The sequence below is a fragment of the Galleria mellonella genome, unplaced genomic scaffold (genome assembly GCF_026898425.1).
Source record: "Galleria mellonella isolate WM207_F2 unplaced genomic scaffold, CSIRO_AGI_GalMel_v1 utg36, whole genome shotgun sequence".
NCBI lineage: Eukaryota > Metazoa > Arthropoda > Insecta > Lepidoptera > Pyralidae > Galleria > Galleria mellonella.
Genome location: NW_026442086.1, coordinates 6808104 through 6836071, shown reverse-complemented (window position 1 = coordinate 6836071; position 27968 = coordinate 6808104). Strand labels below are relative to the sequence as shown.

The 27968-nt window shown below is 36.1% G+C and overlaps 1 protein-coding gene across 4 annotated transcripts; it reads right to left on the bottom strand.

Annotated features, from left to right (window-relative positions):
• Positions 1 to 49: 49 nt before the first annotated feature.
• On the bottom strand, positions 50 to 27939 carry LOC113520706 (cyclin-dependent kinase 12). Of its 4 annotated transcripts, none has more exons than XM_052897355.1 (18): positions 27670 to 27939; positions 26515 to 27343; positions 20090 to 20244; positions 19440 to 19566; positions 18603 to 18740; positions 17043 to 17166; positions 15901 to 16032; positions 14548 to 14760; positions 13772 to 13933; positions 12572 to 12689; positions 12083 to 12192; positions 11233 to 11316; positions 10795 to 10914; positions 9894 to 10121; positions 9126 to 9322; positions 8390 to 8594; positions 7633 to 7901; positions 50 to 6540 (listed from the first exon to the last, which is right to left on the bottom strand). In XM_052897355.1, the coding sequence occupies exons 2-18, from the start codon at positions 27285 to 27287 to the stop codon at positions 6300 to 6302; spliced, it is 3396 nt and encodes a 1131-aa protein (XP_052753315.1). In that variant the 5' UTR covers positions 27288 to 27343; positions 27670 to 27939; the 3' UTR covers positions 50 to 6299. The 4 variants fall into 4 exon arrangements, with proteins under 4 accessions (XP_052753315.1, XP_052753316.1, XP_052753317.1 ...); XM_052897356.1 differs by having other exon boundaries at positions 20090 to 20241; XM_052897357.1 differs by lacking the exon at positions 11233 to 11316.
• Between the last annotated feature and the right edge of the window lie 29 nt (positions 27940 to 27968).

The following is a 27968-nucleotide window of genomic DNA, read 5'->3' as shown; positions in this document are numbered from 1 at the left end:
ATATATTTTGTACAAAAATTAGTGGAAAGATATATCTAATTTTATCTAAACAAAGTTCTGAATATCCAAGACTGAAATGAAAATTATAACAAAATACGTGCATTTTTACTATTTTTGCAACTTCAATCCCCTTATAAATTCAAACCTGTTACATGCACATATTTATATTCTACGCACACTAATGTAACCATTTTCTTGTTTAGTTTTTGTGATTGCATTGCCAGTCTGTCAGTATGTAGTATACAACGTCTATAAATCCACTTAAGAACTTGCGTGCGTCAAGTTTTCATTGACGCACGCATAAAAAAATTAAAAGGACACGAGATGTTGCTGTCTCGTTCTATTTCATGTATGCATTAACGATAATGTACCTATCGACAGATTCGTTTGCCACTCGTCTAAAAAGGCTGATGTGTAAAAATAACTGTCGACACAAAACATTTTTATACATCGAACGTATGGAATTGTCAAGTTTTGACGAAACAGTTTTACAAAATATTACAAAAAAAAAAACAATCAGTGCGGGGAGAATCGTTTTGCACATTACTGATACACAATTGATGCACTTATAAATTAAAAAAAAAAAAAAAAATAGAACCCCGATCTTCAAAAGTCAAAAACAAAAAAAAATACTTCAACACTACATGTTTACAATCGTAAAAACTGCAACGCCCTCTTATTCACCATGCGACCTGCGTATCGATTTTAAATCTACAAATGAATCCCTAAACGTGCAGGAACAAATTACGGATTACCGACGCCGTTTTTAACTAGTTCAAACCATAGACAAACTGGTAACACCGCAACAAACACCGATTGTCTCCTAAACTCCGGATTATTGATGGTATCTCTTAATCTATATAATACAGAAGTAAGTCTTTCAAGCATGTACTATTTACATGGATGATCGTTTAACTACGCTTGTTGTAGGGAGCGAAAATGATATCGACGTCAAAGTGAGTACGCCAATTCTCAAAATATACAAGGTTCTTTGTATCAAACTTAAGCCTAAGATAAAATTTATATGAAGTTACACTTCACGAGTTGTCACAGCGTCATTTAAATTCATAATTATATATATATATATATATACAACACTAGAGAAGAATTTAACAAATTGTACATTGATAAAATTTTAGTAATACGAAATAAAAAGGAACAACAGAAACATTGCTTCGCTGCCTACAACAATAACAAACAGCCACGCGTTAGTACAAATGCAGGGGCCAGTCGATTACGAGTCACACAATTTCATAAAATCACACATTTCATGGAAGATTTAGATAAAAAATGGAATAGTGGGCTAGTGAAAATGATTAAACGTAAAAAAAAAATAGGTCTTAAAAATTATCCGAATACAGTACTCGACTCGCGCGATATCCAAGTATTTACAGCACTATATAAAAAAAAATGAAATAATTATAGTGTAATTAATGTACATTAAACATTTGTGAAACAGTTCAACATCATGATATATTACTTACATTATAGAACTAGATATTAGAATCACGTTATGCATTGCTGGCACATGGCATCAACATACAAATATACATATTACATACTTATTATACATATTATAAATGCCAACTAGTCGTCGATGCGTTTGTTAAGACCCTAGATAAGTGAGAAACGTTCCCATTTCAAAATACATTCACGCTATCGCGTGAGAACGAATAAGAAATACACTAGGTATCGCTTCTCTTACAAAACCCGTGGTAGCGTGTATAGGAATATCAGTTTTTCACTTGTCGTTGGCCTTAGACTCATCCGTTTGCTGGTGAGGAGCGTTTTATTTTAGTACAGTAAATGTGAATGCCCAAACGTGTATGCGATAGAAAACCTGAAATAAAGATGTAGAATTTAAATTGATAACAGTAAATTTTTTATTGGAATCGATTACATTTTGATCTATAGTCTTTTTTTTCGAAAAAAAAAATACATATTATTTTTTTAAATGTAGTATTTTCCTGTCAATATTATATTTAATTCACAGCCAAAACACCGCCCAATTTCTTTTTTTTTACTTTATTATTATTATTACTAAATATTTTTTTTTTTAAAATCGAATTGTTAGCCTTGTTAACTGGCCGGCATGAAAGTACCCTACGCTAATATTTATGACGATTTGATTTGACCAAACCAAGCCAAGGCGGTCGTTCGTAAAAGTATACGCCAAATCTTTTTGCAATATGGATAAAAAACATATTATGTCGACCTCAAATAATAATTGAAATAAGGGTAGAATGACGACGACGACGATGATGATGATGATGATGATGATGATGATGACCAGGCTATTAGACGTCATTCACATTTATAAGGCTCACCAGCAAACCGATAAGTCTTACGACCATTCAACAATGATCCTACAATCGCCTTCAAACTAAATATTTTTTAACTACATAGTTAAAAATCAATTCCGTTAGCAGTTAACAGATGCAATCACAGAACTTTCTACTTAATAACTATTTCTAGTGATGTTTCGTTTCATCATGTTTTATTTTGTAGTTTATTTTGTGCCAGAAAAAGCAAATTTGTAATAACTAATGTGTTAAACTGGTATATTTTTGGATTTGCATTTTTTGTATACTGTTTTTATATATTGGAGCCAAACTACAGAGGGCCTACCATGAAATGTTTTCCGAAATTTCGGAGCCAAACGAAACACAAATTTGATGTTAAAATTACATAATACATGTCGTTTGGAAATATTAAAAATGTTAAAATATTGTTCCTTTGGACTTTTATGATAGGATGTATGACGAACGAAATGTTAAACTCTATTTATTGGTCCGATTTTGGTATAAACAAAAACACGATATTGAGTCCGAAATTTCGGAATTTCATTTCATGGTAAACCCGCAGATTAAAAGGATTGCGTTCTAAAATGTTTAGTGGGCTACTGTAAAGGACTATTGAACTTGTAGAGTACACAGGCAAAACAGTTTACTCCTCAGGAATGGCAACGCATGGGGGGTGTCATGGGCGAAACAACACACTCTGTTATGTCCATGGTACTATTCATGCCTATAAGCGACGGTTACTGCTTACCATCAGGTGGACCATCAGCTTGTTTGCCATTATAAGTTGCATAAAAAAAATAGAACTTTACATAACCTCTAAACTGGGGGAAGAGGACTGTTAGCACTGGGGTCTAACAGCTATGTTACTGACAATATACTCTATCGACTTCCACAGACCATCGTAATTCTTGTTGAATTCGCCATGATGAGTCAACTGACCTGCTTCATCCTCACTTACCATCCCTCACTGGCCCCTCAGTGTATACCAATAACACAGGCGGGGACCACCATTTCATTCTTATGGTATTAAAAAGCCCTAATTTTTTTTTTTAGAATGTTACCTCATTTGAGTTCCACAAACTTAATTCTTCACTCATAATTCATTTCTATTGGACATTTTTATATTAAACTGTAGTTTGAATCCGTATTTTACGTGATTTCTTAGTCAATTTTGAAAGAATTTTTATCAGTCTACTTTTACGATAATTAATTTAAACTTTCGCTTTGTTAACACATATTTTAAATACACTATCAAGACTTAACGCGACGCAATTGGGGGGGAAAGGGATTGTTAGTAATAGAGACTAAAAATCCCATTGCTAGCAATATACCTAACCAGGTCGACCTCCACGCGGTTCCCCCTGGAAACTATCATGGTTAATTCCTGATGAATTAATTCATTATGATAGGCTAACTGGCCTGTTTTCATTCTCATCTATCACCCTTCACTGGTGCTCCGCCAGCGTATCCCGTTAGCGCAGGCAGAGTTACCAATCCATTTTCATCCAACAAAAAACGCGACGCAATTTCAGGTACTTAACGGTCGATTTATGGGCTGCGGCGTCCCTTTTAAAACATCACCAAAGCCTAAATGCAGTTGCCAACCTATATGGAAGGGGGGAAAGGGATTGTTAGTAATGGGGTCTAATAGCCCCATTACTGGCAATATACCCTCTCAGGTTGACCTCCACGCGGTTCCCCTTGGAAACCATCATGTTTAATTCTTGTCGAATTCATCATGGTGGGCCAAGTAACCCGCATTCATTCTCACCTATCATCTTCCACTGGTGCCTCGTCGGTGTATACCAATAGCTCGGGCGGGGTTACCAATCCATTTTCACCCATTAAAAAAAAACCTATATAGAAGCGCAAGTGGCAACTACTGACAAATCCCAATAACAGAGAATCTCTCCCTGTTAGTGGGATTATGTTCAGCAGTGGACAGTTAAAGGCTGATATGTTGATGACGAGTTCAAGGTAAATAGTACCTACACACCTAAGGTCAGTCAATCAGTCCTGTCGTGAGCACGACGCGGTGAAATCCACGTCGAATCGTAACCAATAAAAAAAACAGGTATGTAGGTACAGCGTTAAGTACAGATAGTGTATTTTCAAACATGCTTGGAAATGTGAGCATTATTTTGACAATCTTCTTAGAGATAAATAAAAATTGGCGTACTGGCCAGATACATGCGGGCAGCGGCCCGCAAAAGTTGTATGAAAATCCATATCTGTCGTGTTTTGCGGCCAGATAAATTACTATGTAAACTCATATTTGTCCTGTAATTTAAAAATTGGATGACCTTTTAGTTCGAAACATGGCTACCAAGGAGGTAACTAATAAAAGGTTTTATTTAAGTTTCGAACTGGCTTGCAAATAGAAAGCTGTTTATTGAAAAAAAAAAACAACAGAACATTAAGGCGCGTGGAAAATTATTATTGTTCGTTATTCGTCATTGAACTTAAAAAGTAAAATTGTGTTTTTGATTTCCGCGCATTGTTTGAGAAAAGTACTATACAAGTCTTGGCCACAACTAGGCATTGATGGACTCACGTATGTGTGCCTCGGCTACGCCTTGGCCCACATTTGCACGTTCGTCCATCAATGCCTCAGTTGCTGGCCGCTGCAGTAATATACTATTTACTTTTACGATCTCATACTTATCAAATTAAATTATTGTATTATAATACAGTTCCTCCGCTGGATTTGGAATGTTGTTCACATTAATGTCAAATATTAGACCATACATTTTACAATGTACCTTTCGAGTACACATACGACTAGATAAACTGATCTATACTTTCATTATCATATACAAAAAGGAGCATATTAAATTCATGATTGCATTTGCTAACGGGACATTACAGTCAATATTCAAATTAAAATTTTCTTAATGCCTTGTTCGCAATTCCACGCTGTTTCAGTAATTTAGCCAAGTCATTTAGTATTGAAATAATACAAATTTAAACGAGCCGAGTATTTTTTACTAAATCACTCGCCACTGGACTAAATTGCTAAATCAGTCCAACTAGGCTTTTCTCCTCAACAGGACACAAAATTTATTCAAAATTTTCAATTTTATGCATATTATAACAACTATAACATAATACACAAGTCAGTTCACTATAAAAATAAAAGGAAACAATATTGTTCTAATTGCGAATTAAACTACACTAAAATATTTACAAGTTGACATCTCTTTATACAATTTATTCTGCAACGGTTCGCAGGAAACTAGCGCTATGAGACACTTTGGTTATCAATATATAATTTTGGTACGCGTTCCTAAAACGCCAATATTTGAGCCAATCAAATTGGCCGACAGTGTAAATGTATTATACAAAATACTTGTGATTCATGAATGTTTTCGTAACCTAATTATTTACACTTGTGGCCAATTTAATTGGGACTTAAACACGGAAGCATCGCCGTTGAGGCTAATATGGCCCCGTTATTAAACGATGATTATATACGCTGTAGAAAATGGTGGCAGTTTGCTAATTTTTTAAATTAACACTAAGGCTCAGTCACCACAACATAATTCTCTATTTCTCGACATCTCATCTAATTTATTAATAAAATTGTTACTAATTTTAGGAACTTACAAACGAACCTAGGAACAGGAGATTGTTAGTAATAGACAATATTATACCTATTGCTAACAATATACCCCCGTCAAGTCGACAACCACATGTTAACCATCATGGTTAATTCCTCGTGGATTCATCACAAACAACCAACCGACTTCATTTCATCCTCACCTATCCTTCCTTCACTGGTAAAGCGCCTATGTAAACTATTAGGCAAGTTTACCATTCAATTTTCATACCACAAAAACCCCATAAACTCCAAGATGAGGTACTAAACCAATAGCCATCTCCAACCACCACTTTCTACAGCCCACCGTCTCCTATAAATACAACCATAAAGTCAATTGGTCTATCACTGAAGCACCTTTAACATTGTCACTCCTAGTATGGATAGTAATCCATATACTATTTCACTTGCCCCACAGTTTCTGGATTGGGTTCTGTTGGTTTGAAGCCACTTTCCGCTTTGAACGGTTCACTTTTGAAATCTGGCTCGTTAGGCTTGAAGTTGGGGTCCTTCTCGGCATTGTCGAAGTACGACTTGGGTTTCGCTTGTTGGTCCTGCTGCTCGCGTTGCTGCCTGCGGCGCTGCTTCGACCACAGCTCGTGGCAGTCTTGCCATGTGGGTAACTCCGGTGGTGGCATCCTGCAGTTTAATAATAATATTCAATTTAAGTAACAAACTAGTCTTTGTTATAAGAATATTTATTGCCTGTCAAGTTTGTACATGATGCTCAGTAAGATATCTGTCTACTGATACACTATTGTACATACGAGGTCTGTCCGGAAAGTTCATATAAAAGTGTTCTGGAATGCGAGAAAGAGGAGTGGGGAGGCCAGGTAAGCGCAGGACCCCTTCCTTATGTCCCTAACAATGCTTCAGTTCTGGTCTGACCGCCGTGCGGTGCGAACTGGCTTGTCACGCCATCTGTGAAGTTACCTCTTAACGAAACCCCGTCGGCATGGAGCCCGCTTCCGTTGAAGAGCAGCGCGTCGTAATCAAGTTTCTCTCGAAACTCGGCAAGAATGGCCGTGAAAGCAAAGAGTGGAAGACATCCGGGGAACCACGAACAAAAAAATCAAGAAAATCCCGCTCAAATGTCAAGACAATGTTGATTGTTTTTTTCGATGTTCGGGGGATTGTCCATCAAGAATTCGTCCCTCCAGGCCAGACAGTTGATGGAAAATTCTACGTCGATGTGCTCAGACGCCTCAAAGCTCGTGTGGCACGAGTTCGTCCAGAATTGGCGCGAGAGGGGCGTTGGATTCTTCACCACGACAATGCCCCTGCCCACACCTCTCTTGTTGTCCGTGAGTTTTTGAGTAAAAATTCCATTACGGTGACCGAACACCCCCCCTATTCACCGGATTTGGCCCCGTGTGACTTCTTCTTGTTTCCAAAAACCAAATTGGTACTTCGGGGGCGGCATTTGGGGGACATAAATGAGATAAAAAAAGCTACGACGGGGCAGCTGAGAAACCTACAACCAGAGGACTTTCAAGGAGCCTTCTCACAGTGGAAACGGCGTTGGCACAAGTGCATTATGTCACAGGGGGAGTACTTTGAAGGGGATAAAATTGATTTACCTGAATAATTGTAAAATAAAATTTTTAAAAAACTTTTATACGTACTTTCCGGACAAACCTCGTATAACAGCACTAAAGCTGAATTTGACAAACTATATTTGTAACAAATATGAAATATAAAAATTGATGATAAAAAAAAAGTTTTACTAACTGGTCAGGCACAACATTCTTGAGCCAGGCGCTCTTGAGTGCGTCCTCAGCTGTAATCCGGCGCTCGGGGTCCAGTTCAAGCATACGATCCAGCAAATGTAGCGCCGGTGTCGGCATGAAGGCGAACTGGTCGCGGAGGCAGCGCTTGTGGAAACGTTTCGGGCGTAGTGTGTGCCATAGAGGCAGACGGACCACGCCCGGCCACACGCCAGGGACTGGAGTGCCGCACACACGGGATATCATCTCTAGCTGCATCATCTCTACGCTCGCCTGCAACAAAGACCACATATTCAAATAATATGTAATAAAAAAATTTAAACAGATACGATTTAAAGAAATATTAGAAATATATATACATACTAACTTTAACCCGCATCGTGGTTCGCGTAACCGGATGGATAAAAAGTATTTTTTTTATACCAATGAGGTGGCAATCAATCATATGGTCCACCTGATGGTAAGTGGTTATCGTAGCCTATGAACGCCTGCAATACCAGGGGTATTACGCGCACGGTGCCGACCCTTTACCCCCCTTTTGAAGAACTCCATGCTGCGTATCCCGTATAGTACGTGTATAACAAATTTGATAGGGATTGCTTAAGTTGTTAAGGCGCTGTAAAGTAACATACAGTCACTTTCATATTTATAAAATATTATAAATAAGTACGGATACATTTATTTACAGATTCAATCTGGGGATTGTGAGGCCACATTTATTGTCAGACCTGGATGTTTTGTATACAGTAACATGTAGTGACCTGGAAGAGCGGATGTTTGAGGAACAGCTCGCCGAGGATGCAACCCATGGACCAGACGTCGACAGCGGGCCCGTAGCGCTCCTCGCCAAGCAGCAGCTCAGGCGGCCGGTACCACAGCGTGATCACTTTGTTCGTGTAGGGCCGTTGCCGGTCCTCCGCCGACCACAGCCGCGCTAGACCAAAGTCGCCCAGCTTCACCTCGCCTCTGCAACGAACACGTATGTACGTTGACCAAGAATGTAACTACAATTTGAAACTTAATTTAAAAAAAAATGATCTTTACACATTTTATAATGTGTCAAGTTACTAATAACTCAAAGTTAACGGGGGGATGGGATTGTTAGTAATGCGGATTACCAGTTCCATTGCTAGCAATATGCTCAACCAGGTCGACCTCCACGTGGTCCCCCATGGAAACTATTGTGCTGAATTCCAGGTGAATTCATCACGATGGGCTAACTGGCATGCCTTTACATTCTCACCTACCATCCCTCACTGGTGCCCCGCCAGCGTATACCGTTAGCGCAAGCAGAGCTACCATTCCATTACCATCCATAAAAAAAAAACTCAAAGTTAAATTAAAAAAGAAAATTCAATTTTGAAAATTTTAAAATTCAGAAGAAATTCAATTCAACTGTATTTTAAAAATAATTTCTTTTCACCACCCACATTCAAATGTGTGTACATTTAATAAAGTTTGTATTCCGGACAATTAAAATTATGGGAAACAACTTACTTGTTATTCATGAGTATATTACTACACTTTATATCTCTATGTAGGAAGTTCTTCCTGTGACAGTACGCCAAGCCGTCGAGCAATTGTCGCATAATGGACGCGTTGTGGGACTCCGTGAAGTCGACCATTTTGGACTCCAAGAGGCCCATGAGATCGTGGTCCATGTATTCAAACACTAGGTAGAAAGAGCCTTTGTCCTGGAAAAGAAATTAAAATATATCATTCATGTGTTATTTTCATAAAACTTTACAAAAGGGAGAATTTGTACAAAAAGCTGCCTAAAAGGTTCCTCCTGTCGTACTTTGTTTTTGTCAAGCGACTGTTGAAGGATAGTATTACAGCATATGAAGTCCTCAGTTATGGCAATTTCTAATGTTACGGTGAATGTTATGATATCTATGATGCTATTTATGTCAATACAACAGATATTATTTTCCATCTGGAAGGCTATCTGGCATTCCAAATAGCATAAATATGATGGGTGTTTTCGCCAGCCTTATATCTGGCTCGAAGGACCAGAAAGTGACAAATTAAGATTTATCATGTATGCTAAATTAATAATAATATATAAACTGAATTTAACAACTATTTTAGTAGAATTTATCCATTGCATTAAATAAATTTATTAAAACACAAAGCTGTTTCTCATTATACATACATAAGCAGAAGGTAATAGGTGACTTAGTATGAATTAATATACAACAAAACTAAAGTTTCAAAGTTAAAAATACAATTACTTTTTAAAAAATATGCTCAAATTAAACTCACCTTTCTAAAGTCCATAGCGTCCTGCTTATCTGTGACTATTTCCCTTAAATTAACTATATTCTTGTGATTAAGTTGTCTCAATATCTTGATTTCCCTCACGGCCGTGATGGGGAAGCCCTCCTTCTCGTTCTCCAATCGAACCTTCTTCAGGGCGACTAGCTGGTTGGTGTTCTTATCACGAGCTTTATACACTTGGCCGTATGTACCTTCGCCAATTTGCGTGATCACCTGAAATAAGTATTTCTCTATTTAAAAACTGTTTATCTTCAAATTTAATTAATGTGAAATGACAAAGAGAATGGCGCAGTTTGAAGTCAAAAGTTTTTGGTCTGGTTAGTAAATTAGAATTGTTTTTACATCGTTACCATTAATATGCGTACGTCTGCCAGTATTTGAGGATGCCTACTATAATTATTAGTAAAAGTTTAACGACCTTCCATATTAGTCATCAATCTCCGACCGTTATGCAGTCTACGCACATGTTGCAACACATCGTCATAGTCGTAGAATACTGACGGATCTGACGAATATTACATATAAAGATCCGTCAGTATTCTACGACTATGACGACATGTTTCATCTCTAAACGAGGCATCATCAGGCAATTAATAGATCACTACTCAAAGCCTTGTACACATTGAGCATCCAAACTGTGAATAACTTCATTATCGGTTTTTGTTAGTATTGGTCGTTTTGGTTATACGGGGCGTCTGATGGGGTTTTACCGACGAATCAAAAAAGTCATTTTTAATGATACAAATATGAATTCAAAAAAATAAGTTTTAAGTTATAATTTGATCTTAGAATGACTAGACTATAATTAAAAATTGTTTAACTGGGCTGTTAACACTAGAATAATATATTATTTTTCACTAGAATATTAGATAGTAAAATTTATAACCTGGAAGCCATCGACGCATTTCTCGCCCCAGTCCTTGGCGTGGTGAGTGGGAGTCGCTACCGGGACTACTTTGGAGCCGCGTCGTTTCAATATCCTCGGCCTTTTCAACTTCGTTCCCGTCTGGAAATTAAAAAGTAAAAGTTAATAATTATTCTTTTATTCCCTACTGCTATTGCATCAGCAATCAGTTTACACTAGATGAATAATTTATGGCTAGCTTCCCGCCGCAACGATGTTCATCCCACTTCATTCATTCAGGGGTTAAAAATGTATTACAATTGGTTCAGTCGTTCAGCCGTGAAAAAGCAACCAAGCAATTATTTGCATATAACAAACATCGATATAAAAAGCGCAATTTGCGTTTAGGGACAAGATGCAGATTAATACAGACGATTCTCGCGTTGACACGATCAGAGTAAGCTCGGAACGATTACTTACACGGGCGTTACTCGTATCGTGGCAACCGGTAACCCGACCTCCCTCGGACGACGCCGTCCTATCCGAGTCGACTCGGTTCGCGTCCTACGGTGAAGAAAACGGCGATACAAATACTGAACTAAAACGATGGGCTAACAACAGAAAGCATCGTGCACAAAAGAGAATGTCCCCGTAGATACGTGTCAAGCTTATGTAACAGCACGTTTTCGCTACCGTAACTGTAAAATTTGTATAAGCTTGTAAAATGCAAATACAAGAAGTATAAGATTGGGTCTCAAGTTCCATTCCTGGCCAGGTCTTCCTAATCTTTTTACCTTAAAATGACAAACAAGCTTATTATAGACCACTTTATGGAAAGTGGTAATGGTCACTCAAACATAAACAGCACATTGTCCCATGGAACACATGGCCACACCAACATCACAGAATACATTATGATGGCCATGGACTCCTCATGCATCCCTAAGGAGTATGGTGTTATGCCACTGTACCCTGTAATTTACTACCATATTTACATAGATATAAAGTTTTACGAATATGTAAAATTTACCTCAAGTTTGGGTAGTCAGAACACAGAGCTTCCACATTTTCCAGTTTATTCAATTGTTCATGATATAACGTATCATAGTTTAAAGGTCAAGTAACAATCAACAACTTGAACCATAGACTAATATATATATATATATATATATATATATATATATATATATATATATATATATATATATATATATATATATATATATATATATATATATATATATATATACATATATAATTGATACTATAGGTCGGTCATATAGCATAAAAATGGCGGTCAAGTTACTTGCAACCGGATAATAATACATACGTTGTGCTGCGGCGGCTTGCGTCCACTGAACACGTGTGAGTATGTATGCGAATGAGGCGGCGTCACGGCTTCTAATTCCTCTCCTGATAACTCCTCCGACCCTGGTATCACTGGCGACACAAAAAGATATAAATAGTTAATCATATATGTATAGATTAATCATAGACTAAGTTGTTTCAAATACATTTTTGCCATCACAATCCAATTTTCAGTACCAGCTAATAAGAACATTATTGCAATGTGAATATTTTATTTTAGTAGCTAAAAACGGCGCTGGTAGGAGAGGAGGGCAGCGACAATAATAAAATAATATTAAGAGAGAGGCTTACCAATATAATTTCTTAAGATGTACACACTTCATACAATAACAATAAGTCAATTTGTTTTTGAAAATCAACACATAATTCCAATGTAGCTATTATGGCTACATACAGGTAGCGACCAATATGCAGGTTATCGCTAACATATAAAATTCTGAAAAAATATTACCTGGAGGCATAGGCAAGTTCATGATGCCCGTCTTCTTGGGCTTATCGGGTTTTTTCACGGGACTCGGCGAAGGCGTACTCAACGGACTGTCATTCGCCAATGTTTTAAGGTCCTCCACCTGAAAACATTTTTTATTATAAACACAAATTGGCCAGAAGAAATTCAGCATTATAAGGACAAAATGAAAACAATTTTATTAGTTTTAAAATAAATCAATTGATTACTACAATTATTATTATGATAGTATTGTACCTATTTTTAAAGACATTAGGTTGTGTTCCAAAAAAAAAACTAACTTCAATTATGGTAAGACCAGTTATTATGATTTACATACTAAACTATCGAAAGGATTTTGTTGAAACTTCTATGGCACCAATCTGTAAGGTATATTTAGGCTTTCAGATAGAAATAGAATTTTCCAAATCTGTTTAAAATTGACTAAGTTATAAGGTTATGAACAAATGTAACCAAATTTAGAACATCCTTTTTTGAAGTCGGTTAAAAAGAAATATGGCTTGATAAACGACAAAGAATCCTGAATCTCTCGTACAAACAATATATATTATGTATATAATAGAGATAAGAGAGAATACATACTAACAAGTGTGAGGCACTTGTTTAATATAAAAAACGGTAATCAAATTTTTACCACACAACAAAAAAAATTTACTACACTATAACTGGTTCACTTGACTCTCGACACGTGAGACTCTCAGTTATTGAGTATGTATGGTCAACTAATTAAATTTATTGGCCAGACCAGTAAAAAGAAATCTGGCTTTCTAGACAAGTGGCAAGCGAATTCGTCTATAGAATCGACATCGATAGCGAGGGTTGGAATAAGAGACTCGACGTTGCTATTTCATCGACGAATTCGCTTGCCACTTATCTAAAGGGCCAGGTCTGCAGCTGGGCAGCAATTCAGATTGCTGAATTATGACTAATTTAGGACTTGTATTAGTTTATACAGGCATTGCATTATGCAATTCGGTAATAATATATGCCAGGGTTGTAACAGTATTCCTAGCACACCCAGCTATAGCAAATGCTTTTTTTTTTCAATTTTAGACTGACATATCTTTGGAACAAGAGTTCAATTTCACACACTAGAGTCTAGAGGACACTATAGGATACCAATGATCTCTACTTGTGTCTTTATAATCTGCGAGTCCGGATATAAATAAGCTATAAGTGCAGTACCTGTGTGTTGGGCGGCATGGGCAGCTTGGTGAGGCTGCGGTGCTTGGGCGGAGGCGGCTGCTGGCTGTTGGCGTACACGCCCTCCACCACGCTACCGCCCAGCTTCGACGGCTGCACCTGTGGTTGCCCGCCTGCCGCTATCTGCTGCGCTGACTCCGGGGCCTGCGATGATATAATTTTTAAGTTTCTTTGAAACTAAAGCGTGTCACAGTCTATGGATATATACACTTATAGTAATAATTTTATAGCGAGATTAATTTATAAACTTTTATGCAGTTTTATAATGATTCTAAAGTTAAACAATGATTTTAATGATTTAGAAATAACTTGATAGAGTTAATTAGTTTTTAAATTTCTATTTATGATTTTAATATAATATAGTTATAAACATATATATTTAATATATTTTTTTTTATTTTTCTTTTTTTTTTATACAACTTAGAATGGCAAACATGCTGACGGCCTACCTGATAAAAAGTGGTAACCATTGCCTATAGGCATGAGCAGTACCATGGATATAACAGAGTATACTGTTTCGCCCATGATGCCCTCCATGCGTTGCCACTCCTGAGGACTCAGGTGTTATTCCTCTGTACCCAGTAAATTCACGCCATATCCCACCCTTCAAACCGAAACAGCCATGCAAACACAACTGCTTCACGGTTGAAACACGAACGGGACAGAGGTAGAGAGGTCATTAAAGAATATAATAATCAATTCATTTGTAAAAACTTTATAGAAAAATGGAGATGATAAGAAAATAGAGACGTTCTTACCTCAGCGCCGTTACTGCTTGCGTCCCCGTTGGCATCGGGCGGCGGCTCGAGCGCCAGACGGTCGAACTCCGGCGGCGGCTGTAGCGGTTGCGTCGACTGTTGCGGCTGCGGTTGCGGAGGCTGTTGCGGCGTGCCATCGGACTCGTGCTGCATCGGCATCGGGATATCGACCACGTCCTGGCCCTCCTTGTTATCGCCGTTCTCTTTTGACGCCTGAAAATTTTATAAACTTTTTACAATTAATACTTTTTTCTTATGCATATGGAAAACGGTACTTGTTGCTCATAGACATAAATAGCATCATAGATATGAAGTTAAAAGGTAACATTTATTGTCAATTGTAAAACTAAATAAATATCGCTGGAACACAACGCCATCTAGTTCCATACTAAGCAATTTGTACAACAGATAATAGTCATACATTATACTTATAATTACTAATGTTTGTTTTATTCAGGGATCAAACCGATCAAGTCGAAAAAGCTCGTGTTAAACCGTAATATAATGAAGGTATGATGGTATTGATGCATTGTCAATGTAGTTTTCAACCGACTTTAAAAGAGAATGATGTTTTCAATTTGGTTGCATTATTTTATGTTTGTTATCTAATAACACCGTCAATTGTATTTTGTTAACCGACTTGGAATTTTTCTAAAAGGAATTTTATCAAAATCAGTTCTGTAGTGTATTTTTAAATCAAAATAACTTTTTTTTATACAACTTAGAATGACAAGCAAGTTGACGGCCCACCTCATGGAAAGTGGTAACCGTCGCCTATAGACATGGGCAGTACCATGGACGTAACAGAGTATACAGTTTCGCCCATGATACCCCCCATGCGTTGCCATACCTGAGGACTCAGGTGTTATTCCTCTATACCCAGTAAATTCACGCAATTCAGTAAATTTTATCATAAATGAAGTCGGTATTTTTCGTAGAACAAAATCTTGACCCTGAAAAAATCATGCAATGAATTGCATGATTTTTTTTTATTGGTATAATAAATCAAGGTGAAATAATTCATGTTCAAAATTAAAGGAAAAATGATTGATTAAATGATTAAAGATGATTAAATGATTAAAAAATAAATTTGACAGCTATGTTTTTCTGTAATGGACATTAAAAAGGTAACGAGACATGATCAACTTAAAGTGAACTTGTTCTTTTACTTATATATAATTTTTGGACATATAATGTTATGATGGAAATTTCCACCATTACACAAAGAAGGGTTAAATTATTGTCCTACAACATGTGTTTAAGTTATAACTTAAGAAGCTAGTAGCTATCAAAAGTTACTATGTTAATTTTGACCAGTCTTGACAGTGTTATTTATAATGTTACGATAGTGACCTGCGTGGAACTGTCGCCGGTGGCGTTGGACAGTTCATCGATGGTGAGCACTTCAGGGTTATTGATTGATGTACTACTGGAAATGGCGCCCAGAGACTCCTCCTCCTTCTGGTTTAAGATCTCTTGCAACTTCTGTAAAAAGAGTATGAAAATAAAAATATGTGTTTTGTAATTTTTTTCTCTTCTATTAAGTTAATAAGAGACTACTGTCTTTGCAAGATTTGACAGTACATCAATACTAGAGCCATTACAAATTTACTATTTATTTCTGTCAATAACAAACAATTGGTTCTAGTTTATCCATTACATTATACTTTGCATAGCATAGTTTCGACATAATAATACGGAAATTACATTTATTTATTTTTTCTTTATGTAACAATTACCCAAAACATGAAGATTACTAAATTTATTCTTATGATTTGGGTAACAGTTAACCAAAACCGTAGAATAGAAAAAAATACTGTAAGTATCAATAATTATTAGGTTAAGTTCAATTGCCGAAAATTCAGCTGTCATCCGGCTCGAAGGACCAAATGGGCAGTAAGATACTTATTTTTGCCTGGATGGGTATACGTTGGGACGATCGTAGTTGTACTGACAATTAAAACTATAAAAGGTGGCAGCTATCACAGACAACGCGCTGGAATGTGTGAGCGAGATGCACAACACAAAGCCGTAACACTATGCTACAAAGTGCATATAGATAATTACTAAAACTCACTGTGACTTGATGGGACTTTATTATTTCGGTTATAGGCACAAGTATTTTAAATTATATTTTTTTTTTTATACAACTTAGAATGGCAAACAAGCTGACGGACCACCTGATGGAAAGTGTTAACCGTCGCCTATAGACATGAACAGTACCATGGACATAACAGAGTATACTGTTTCGCCCATGATACCGCCCATGCGTTGCCATTCCTGAGGACTCAGGTGTTATTCCTCTGTACCCTGTAAATTCACGCCATATCCCACCCTTCAAACCGAAACACAGCCGTGCAAACACAACTGCTTTACGGTAGAAACACGAATGGGACAGAGGTACCCAAGCAATCGAAAAAATCAAATTTTGTACAGTCTCCCTCTGGTAATATAATTAATATAAATAACTATAATATACAAATAACTAATGTTACCTTAGCTCTTTTGTGTTTGTCTTTCACTAGTTCAGCAAACAGACTAGTGTCGCTGATTTTCTCTTTAAAGTCAATCTTTCGTTGTAACATCGTAGTTGGGGGGCTAGGCGACTCGTGCTTAGTCCTGCAATAATAATAATAATAAACTCTTTATTGCGCACAGTAGCGATGTATACAAGGAATATTTATACAGAATGTGCATATACAAAAGGCGGCCTTCTCGCTAAAAGCAATCTCTTACAGACAACCTTAATTTACTAGGGGGAAAAGGGATTGTTAGTAATGGAAACTGAGAATCCCATTGCTAGCAATATACCCAACCAGGTCGGCCTCCTCGCGGTTACCCCTGGAAACTATCATGGTTAATTCCTGATGAATTCATCATGATGGGCTAACTGGCCTGTTTTCATTCTCATCTATCACCCTTCACTGGTGCTCCGCCAGCGTATCCCGTTAGCGCAGGCGGGATTACCATACCATTTTCATCCATCAAAAAAAAACCTTAATTTGCTTCTAAATTACTTCTAAATATAAACATTCAAAAAGTATATACAACACCTAGAGACTACAGTATGGGATTCTTCAAAAAGAATATATTAAGGTTCATTAAAATATAAAATATTATTTAAAACACAATCAAGTATCTCTGCTCATCCTAAAGGTTAACTGGTAGAGAACGTCTATAGCATTAAGTTTGCCTTTTGTACTATATTTTATTGGTCAATAGGTATTTTTTTAATCAAATTTTTGTTGAGACTTTAGTACACCTAAGTGACTATGCCAGCCTCATAGGGATTGTCTGAAAGTCAGTCTGTCAGTCCGTCAGGGACACCTTTACACACAGATATAGAGCCATTTGTCAATAAAGTTTAAATAAATAACGTTCTGAAACACACACGATATACATACATGCATACATACTGGTGTTGCATGTATGTGCAGGAATGCATCTTTCAGAACAGTATGGAACCATTATGTATGCCGCTAGTACTACAATTCGAGAGCTCGAAACGTCTCAATTTCCATATCGATTTATTGGGATTTACTTCAAGAGTAACCCCACAGGTGGGCCGTTAGCGCGTTTACAATGCCCATGTAACTGAAAATGGTAGTCTGTTTTAAAATATAACATCCCACTATTTTATATCTTACTATTAGAATAGTAACTAGACAATGTCTGTACATGGGAATATTTAAATAAATAAATAAAGGCAATAGAAGCCAAAACAATCATTTTAAAAAAATCTCTATTTCTGTATTTCTGTTTAGACATAACACAAAACCTACTACTGGATACTACTTTAACAGTTGTATTCCTGAAAGTTTAATGATTTATTCGTAAATATCAACAATTAGAATTACAGGTAATTGTTGTTGTTTTTTTTATACAACTTAAATTAGAAAACAAGCTGACGGCCCACCTGATGGAAAATGGTAAAATGTTGTAAAATTTTTATTGTCCTTAGTTTACATTGTACATACACATTAAAAGATTTAATATACATTGTTATTACTCGTATGTTTACATTAATTTTTTTTTGTATCGATTGTCTAAAGTACCTGTGCCGGTCGCGGCCGTCGCGGTCATCGCGGCCGTCGCGGTGGCGCGGCCGGTGCCGCGGCGGGGACGCCGTGGAGCCACGCCGCCGCGGTCGCGAGACCGACCGCCGCCGCTTCAGCGAGCTGCGGCTGTGCGACCTACGCACACACGATACATCATTACTTTCGAAACCATCCCGGACACTTAATCATGAGTGGTCATGACTCGAGCGAGAACCTGACTGTGTGTTTCGGGGGAGGGGCTCCCACGTGGTACCCTTGGAAACCATCGTGCTGAATTCCAGGTATATATATCACGATAGGTTAACTGACCTGCCTTTTCATTCTCACCTATCATCGCTTACTGGTGCCCCGCCAGCGTATACCGTTAGCGCAGGCGGGGCTTAATATTTCATTATCATTCATAAAACAAAGACTGTATCATCACACTAAGCACACGTTATTTAAGTGTCCCGGATGGTCGTAAAACCAATCAAGCATTTCGAACAAGAATACATGTTACTTTAACTGTTTATTTTTACATTTAAACTAGTCAATATGTTTATGAGGATATAGGGGGAAAAGGGATTGTTAGTAATGGAGACTGAGAATCCCATTGCTAGCAATATACCCAACCAGGCCAACCTCCTCGCGGTTCTCCCTGGAAACTATCATGGATAATTCCTGATGAATTCATCATGATAGGCTAACTGGCCTGTTTTCATTCTCATCTATCACCCTTCACTGGTGCTCCGCCAGCGTATCCCGTTAGCGCAGGCGGGGTTACCATACCATTTTCACCCATAAAAAAAAATATGTTTATGAGACAAATTTGATCCTTCGAGCCAGGATACATACCTGTGCGATCCCCGGACTTCCCTGTACCGTTCCTTCTCCCTACTGCGATGCCGCCGGCTGCGGCTGCGGCGGCGATGCGCCCGCCGCGGACTATAGTCCCGTGACCGTGTGTCGTGGATTGGTGAATCTAATCAATTCACATATGTATATTTAGCAAACCTGCATGTCTAAAACATATGCATTATGTCATATATATTTTATCAAAAATAATTACAATGTAATAAAAGTGGCCATTGTTATAAAACTAAAAATAGTTATTTTTTCAAGAAATTAATTGTGAGTCTATCTCTAAAGAGTGTCTGAGGACACTATAAGTGATACAAATGAATTGTCATGGTATAAAATGTCATCATAAAAAAGATTAATTATATAAATGCCCTAATTCCATGGGGTTCAGTAACGACATACCCGTCATAAGAATCATTGTTTACTTGCCACAGTTGTTTAAAAAAAAATAACTCATGTAAAATAATACTTTAATCATATGTTGGGATCCAGTTAAAAGGGCAGTAACAATATTTTGAGCGCTCACTCAAGATGTTGAAACCTGTGTTGGTACAAGCATTCATAGGCTCCCATTTACCATCAAACATGCTTAATTATCACCGTCATATAAAAAAAAAAAAAAAAACACTATATATTAATTATACCTGGCACCATAATTGGCGACTGAATCCTTTGCTCGTGCCAGTACTCCCTCCTACCGCGCTCGTAGTCCTGGTCATTGTCGGAGTCAATCGTGACCGTGTCGTGGTACGGGGGGACGGATGGTGTATGCGGCGTAGTCGACTTCTGTCGTCTCCTGCTTTAAAAGTAAATTAAATATTATAATTTAATTATGAATGTTTAATTTTACTAATTTAATTTCCTCTCTAAGCAAGAGCAAGGCTAAGTCTATGGACAAACATTAGATAGGCGATCATATTTAATTCTCAGGAGTTGCAAATGCATGAACCATACCATGGAGGATCTGTAATGCCAAGTGATATCCATATGTACAGGTGGAAATTCCCGCTATCAATCAAGAGGGCTATCAGCTTGTTTGCCATTCTACGTTTCCACCTCTTAAGTTGGGGGGAAAGGGATTGTTAGCAATGGAGTTTGACAGCCCCATTGCTAGCAATATGCCCTATTAGGTCGACCTCCACAGAAATCATCGTGAACAATTCTTGTTGAATTCGTCACGATGGGCTAACTGACCTGCTTCATCCTCACCTATCATCCTTCACTGGTGCCCACCGGTGTATACCGATAGCGCGGGCGGGGATACCATTCCATTATTACCAATTAAAAATACCTCTTAAATGAACTCTAAAAAGGGTTCCTTATGAGCAAAGAATCTATTAAAGTAATATTTATATTTAAAATCGATTTACCCCAATCCACTTTAAGTTGAGCATGAAAAACATTAAAGTTTTATTTAATTAATTATATTATATTAACCTAAATAAAGGAATTTATACCAGAGGGAGACTTTGTACAAAAGTCGATTGCTTGGGTACCTCTGTCCCATTCATGTTTCAACCGTGAAGCAGTTGTGTTTGCATGGCTGCGTTTCGGTTTGAAGGGTGGGATATGGCGTGAATTTACTGGGTACAGAGGAATAACACCCGAGTCCTCAGGAATGGCAACGCATAGGGGTATCATGGGCGAAACAGTATACTCTGTTATGTCCATGTTACTGCTCATGTCTATAGGCGACGGTTATCACATTCCATCAGGTGGGCCGTCAGCTTGTTTGCCATTCTAAGTTGCATAAAAAAAAATTTAGTTGCCAATAAAATAAATATTAACTTTATTCTTGTGAATCTTGAATGATACCTCTATGTATACTCAAATACAATTATTCAAATCCATTCAACCATTCATGCATTATTGAGTAACAAACATTCAAAAAAACATCTTTACAAACATTACAACACATATAGTACGGGGGAAAATGGATTGCTAGTAATGAAGACTGAGAATCCTATTGCTACGAGTAGCAATATACCCAACCAGGTCGACCTCCTCGCGGTTCCCTCTGGAAACTATCATGGTTTAATTCCTGATGAACTCATCATGATGGGCTAACTGGCCTGTTTTCATTCTCATCTATCACCCTTCACTGGTGCTCCGCCAGCGTATCCCGTTAGCGCAGGCGGGGTTATCATACCATTTTCACCCAGCAAAAAAAAAACACATATAGTACTAGTATTTCACATAAGTTTAGGTGTTATAGTGGATAAAATAATAATATATCTACTTATATACTCGTGAACAAGTGCTTCTAGTAGCGACTAGTCTATTCAAGAATATTGTGATTTATTATAGCTTTGTAGCTTTTTATTTACTTTTTTTTTATAAAAACAAAGTTTGTGATAGTCATTTTTATAATTCATATTTTTTTTTTGATAAACTTAATTTTTATTTGAAAAAAAAAAAACAGCTGTGTTTCTTGCCCGTTCTTCTCAACTGAGATTGCGTTCCGAACTGGGTGGTATATTCACAAATAAAATGACTATTTAAAAGTCCTTATTATTAAGTTTACTTGAATAAAATTTATAATTATTCTATCCTTACTAATATTATAAATGCGAAAATGGGACTTTTTTTTTACTTTAATTGCTATAAAATTTTGTATATGGGATACTATATGGGATAAAGATTACTTTTTATTTATTTATTTATATACATATTTTTGGTGAGTATTTATACCGATCTGTAAACATATCTCGGTCACAAAACGAAATAACGAGTAAAAGATAGTAAGTAATAAATCAATAACAATTTATTAGAGTGACATCAGAAATATAATTGTGAGCAAATAGTATATGGTAGTCTATACATATTAGAACAAAAATAAATTATATGATAATATTTTAAGATAAGGTACCTATACACTATATATAGTGTATCTGTGTGGTTTTTTTTTTTTTTTTTTTGATGGGAACTTTAATTATTTAAGAAATTATTATTATTGCACTACTGGCAGTGTACAATCATTTATAAATCTTATAAACTGTCAACTATAACAAGACGCACATTATAAAAGTTTCATTGTAACATTAACAAACAAACTGCACTAGATAAGATAGTGGAATAGGAATATTTTTTTAAGTGACTTGCATGACCTATATATTACAATAGATCTATCACCAAATAAGTTAAAATAATATTTATATATCTCCAGCATGACAACGGATTTGACTAGAGAAACAAAACATAATAGACTAGGTCAGTTTAAGAGGAAGAAAGCACAAAATAAATAAATAAATAAAACAATGTATTAAATTGACTGACCAGCTCAGTATTGGAAGTTATGAGAAGATACATAATAAAGTTAGCAGATCTATGAGTATATAAGATATGTGAGATGAGTTTACTATTTAGTTAGAAGAAGATAAAAAAAACAGATTAAACCCTTGGTTTGCCTTATTCGTAAAAACAACAATTGCCCAATAAAGTTATGTTACTTATTAGAGTTCTGATTATTTTATTTTTTAAGCTATATTATTAATTTGCAAAAAAATAAACTAATATTTAAAATTGGTATGTAGGAAGTTTTAATTTTAATGAATAATCTAACAATATTATCAGTTACTAATAACTGAATACCAACAAGAGCTATTTCTTTATAGCAGAGGTGGGCAAATATTTTGATAGTCGGGCCACATTGCAGATGAAAATTTGACCCAGGGCCAAATAGTTTTTTTCTAATTTTAAGTTTATTTTTTGCTAAGGATGCCTATTAATGAATTTTAAAACCAACATTTTTGAATCAAAATATTTATTTATCAAGTCATTTAATAAAAAAATTGAAAAGAAAATTTTTAAGCATATTAATGCTTAAAAATTTTCTGTAAACATCAGATTTTATGTTAATCCGATGATTATCAAACTGAACAATTATCATACAAAGGTGTTATTAAAAATATTACCACTATCATCTATGCTTAATAAATTGAGTCACAGAAAACATGAAAAACAAATGCTGGCAACACTGTGGTGATATACATAAACTATTAAATTGACAGAACGTCAAATTAATAGTTTATACAATGCTTCAGGGGCCAGACAAAATTCTACCGCCATTTGCCCAGGTCTGCTTTATAGTATTTAGCTTAATAGCTTTTAATCCCGACTGCGTGTCCGGGATATGTTTACTGAACGGGATAAAAGGCAAGCTGTATCCTTGTCCATTCCATATAGTATATGTATACCAAATTTCATAGTGATTGGTTAAGCCGTTAAGGCGCTACAAAGACAAAAACAAACTCATTTCGACATTTATAATGCCAGTATAGATAGGCGTCTTGGATGGACATTAATGACGAAAACTAATTGTTTGATGCCGATGATGAATGTTGTTTATATTCAATCACTTGTTACTACGTATACTAGGCCTCATTGCTAGCAATGTACACTGCCCTAAAACAACGCAGTCGCAAATAAACAAATCAAATTAATTTGTTGTAACATTAAATTTATCTACCGTGAAGCAGTTGTGTTTGCATGGCTGTGTTTCGGTTTGTAGGGTGGGATATGGCGTGAATTTACTGGATACAGAGGAATAACATCTGAGTCCTCAGGACAAGCAACGCATGGGGGTATCATGGGCGAAACAGTATACTCTGTTATGTCCATGGTGCTGCTCATGTCTATAGGCGACGGTTACCACTTTCCATCAGGTGTGCAGTAAGCTGGTTTGCCATTCTAAGTTGTATAAAAAAAAATATTAATAATCATAATTATATATGATTATATTATAATAAATGATAAAGTAAGGAAGAGAATATTATTTTTTAGTGTATGTTATTGTAGGTTTTCTTTATATTTTCATCTCTGTATCTAAGTGTATGGTCCATTATATCAACTAAACATAAACTTCTACTATTATATATACGCTAAGACACTCGTCTATTTTTGTATACCATAAAATAAATGTAACTATAATTTTTAATGACTGTTTATATCAATAAAAATGAAAAAAAAAATCATTAAAGAATTTCCTATAATAACAGAGTATTGTTATCCACAAAGTCTTGAATGCATCGTTAAGCACATTCAGTGGGAACTGTCACTTGCCTCGGCAATTTGTCCTTTGACTGTTCAGCCTTATGATTGAATTGGCTTATTAAATAATAAGCCATAAGCATAATTAGTCTGCTTAGGATAAAAGGGAAAACTTTCTACTGGGACAAGCGAAAAAGTTTATTATAAAGATAAAAAACCATGAATTTGTAAAGACAATTTAATACAATATACCCCATATATATAATTGTCATGCCACCTTACTCATTTATCCCTTCTTTGCATAATAGTGGAAATTTCCATCATAACATTGAATGCCCAAAAATTATATAAAAGATCAAATTCACTTTAAATTTATCCTGTCTGGATACCTTTTTAATGTCCATTGTAGAAAAAAAAACATAGCTGTCAAATTTATTTTTTAACCATTTTTCTTTTAATTTTGAACATGCTTTTAATCACCTTTATTTATTTCACCGATAAAAAAAAATCATACAAAGAAGGGTTATTCTTTATCTTTAATTCCATGATAAAAAACTTAAAAAATCTCTGAGAGAGATGCTTAGCAATAAGACTGCCTTTTGTACTACTCTATACTTATTGAAAATCCTTCAGAAAGTCCTGTCATATTGGTGCAATTAAGTGTTAAATAAATAAATAAATCAAAACTCATAGTTGCATAACTATCCTATGCTGTACAAACTTGATAGTAATCTACTGTAATAAATAGCCTGTACAAACTCATGGTAGCAGTTCTAATATATAAATAAAATAAAGGGCGGATATCCACTAATATTCCCCTAACACCCAGTGAATTCTACACAATACAATAATAACACCATACAAAGTTGCAAGGCAATAAGTGTTGGCAAGTGAAGAAGCGAAAGAGGTTTGTTTGAAAAGCATTTGGCGTTCCATTGTTTCTGCCTACCCTAATGGGAGACAGGCGTGACAGATATGTATGTATGTATGATACAAAGTTGCAAATTTTTTAGACATACTTCTATGTTATATTTATATGTGGAACCTCCGTTTTGTAAGTGTTGTATATCAATAATTCAATGTGTCAGTGTTTTTTTAGAACCACCCTCACTGTTATAACGTTTTATGGAAAAAGCTTTTATTATGTAGGGTACTAACACACAACCTATCATCAGTTGTTATACGCCAGGCACAATAAAAAAAAAAACCATGATTAATTTGTGTTGTTCCTTATTTGATATATAATAGTAAGTTTGTACTATTTTAACATTATTCATAGTATTATTCAATTTCAGGGTTGACAAAATAAAGGATTAAAATATGAACAAATAATAAATAGCAAAACTCTCTCTTGCAATATTTACATAACCTCTTCGGAGAAACAGAAACACAAAAAAACACAGTAAAATGTTTTTTTTTTTTAATGGAATGGATGATAATGGAATGGTAACCCCACCTGCACTATCGGTATACACTGGCGGGGCACCAGGGGTTTCCAAGAAAAACCGTGTGGAGGCAGATCTGACAGAGCTTACTAGCAATAGGGCCATTAGTCCCCATTATTAGCAATCCCTTTCCCCTCAGAAAAATGAACTATACATATCAACCATTCAGAGGTAGGTATAAAGGGTTGATAAAGGAGGACTAGTAGTGCTATTGATAGAATTATATCTGGTCAGGAGGAACTCACATTCTCGCCTTAAAACCATGGTGCTTATTTCTTGATTTTTTCATAAATTCGTAACTAGCACATACTATTAGCAGCAGCAAGGTTACTATTCCATTACAATTTTTTATTATAGTAATTGATAAAATATTAACATGTTCCCAAGCAACCAGAATAGCAAACCAAAGTATCTTGTTATGCTTTTAAAAAAATATTTACTGAATAAAATTATTAAAAAATATTACTTTCATATTATTCAGATATTTAAAAAGGTTTTTAGATGAGTTACCTATTTAGGAATGGGCGCTTTGTCTACTTATCATAGACAATTGACACTAAGTCAATTGTCAATAATTGTATTATAAAAAAAACTTAATTTATTAACTAGAATAAATAGAAAAAGATGAAACTCACCTATGAGGAGATCTATCCCGATGTGGAGAGAAGTTCATCTGAGTCCGATGTATGGTTGGTGGATCTTGATGTACAGGCAAACGGTGTCGCGGAGACATCTCGAGACGCTCCCGTGGCGGTGGCGTCGACGGTGAAACTGGCGAGCACGATCCATTCGGTAATGGTGATGATCCCTTTTCCCACTCACACAGCGGAGGTACCACTTGGTACCTTTGAGGAGTCGTCGGCCTCACTGGAGTCTCTATTGGCACATTGTCATCAGGTGACAAGCTCTCCAGACTAGCCGACCTTGAATGATGCTTTGACTTCTTTTTTCTCTTCTTTTTCTCCTTCTTCCGTTTCTCTTTCTTCTTTTTGTACCTATGCTCATCAAATTCGGGGTCTGCTTCCACATAATCTATTGCGCGTCGTTTCCTTGACACTGACGAGTCACGTGCTAGAGCATACTCTTCAGCCACCCTGCGACTCGTAGTTGTGACTGATATCGTTTTATTATCTACAAAAGTCCGTATTGAATGAGACTTCCTTGTCCTATCCAGATCATCGGCAATGTGCCGGCCGATTGAGCTGGCTTCACTCTCAATCTCCCCTGCCTCTGGGGCAGACAGTGCTTCTGAGCTAACATCGGAATATTCCACTAAAGGTTTAACAGAGTTAACAGTTGCATAAGACTGTTCATGGCTACCACTGTGACTCCTATATTTCTTGTGAGCACGTTTCTTATGCTTCTCTTTATGGTGCTTACTATGTCGCTTATCGTAGCCTCTTTCCATGGTCGACAGGAGGGCGGGGTCCACCGCCCTAAGTCGAAAACTTCACATTACATCAACTAGAACAAATAAATAATTATACACTTAATTTATTATATTTATCATGTAACGACATTTAAAATTTTTTTGCTGACTGTACCTATACAACGAGTAGGAACAAGTACTTATGTACATACTATAATTTCATTAAATTTTACATTGATGTGTCTTGTCTAAAAACAAATAGTTTCCAAAGTAGTAAAATTAGACAACAAAATCTAAAAATAAATCACACGAGACAATTTTTACACTTTTCTAGTTGACAGAACAAAATAACCAATAATAACTATAATTAAAAATGTTACACAGTTAACTACGTAAATATTAAAATAGAGAAAGGACTTACCACAAATAACGACGGACGTGCCTCCAACACACACTATATATGTAATGGCTTTGCAAAATAATGAATTGTAGCTTAGGTTTAGGTTCATTCAACAATTTTCAGATTTTAGGCAGTATGTCTGCCATTAATATATGAATATTTTAGTTCTTTGTATCTTTTAGAATCTTATTTTGCTAATCATTCTCATAAAGATCGCATGTTTCATGTAATTACATAGGATTCTCTTTGTAAGGATTTCTAGAACGTAGTCTTAGTGGTCAGCCATTTGCTTTTTCATCATTCTACTAGTGTTGCCTTGT

Excerpts from the sequence above, each read along its gene's own strand:
- LOC113520706 (XM_052897355.1), bottom strand. The coding sequence starts at position 27,287 with ATGGAAAGAGGCTACGATAAGCGACATAGTAAGCACCATAAAGAGAAG. Across the intron at positions 20,245-26,514 it reads CGGGATAGATCTCCTCATAG|CAGGAGACGACAGAAGTCGA; the intron begins GTGAGTTTCATC and ends TTACTTTTAAAG. Across the intron at positions 18,741-19,439 it reads GAAGTCCGGGGATCGCACAG|GTCGCACAGCCGCAGCTCGC; the intron begins GTATGTATCCTG and ends GTGTGTGCGTAG.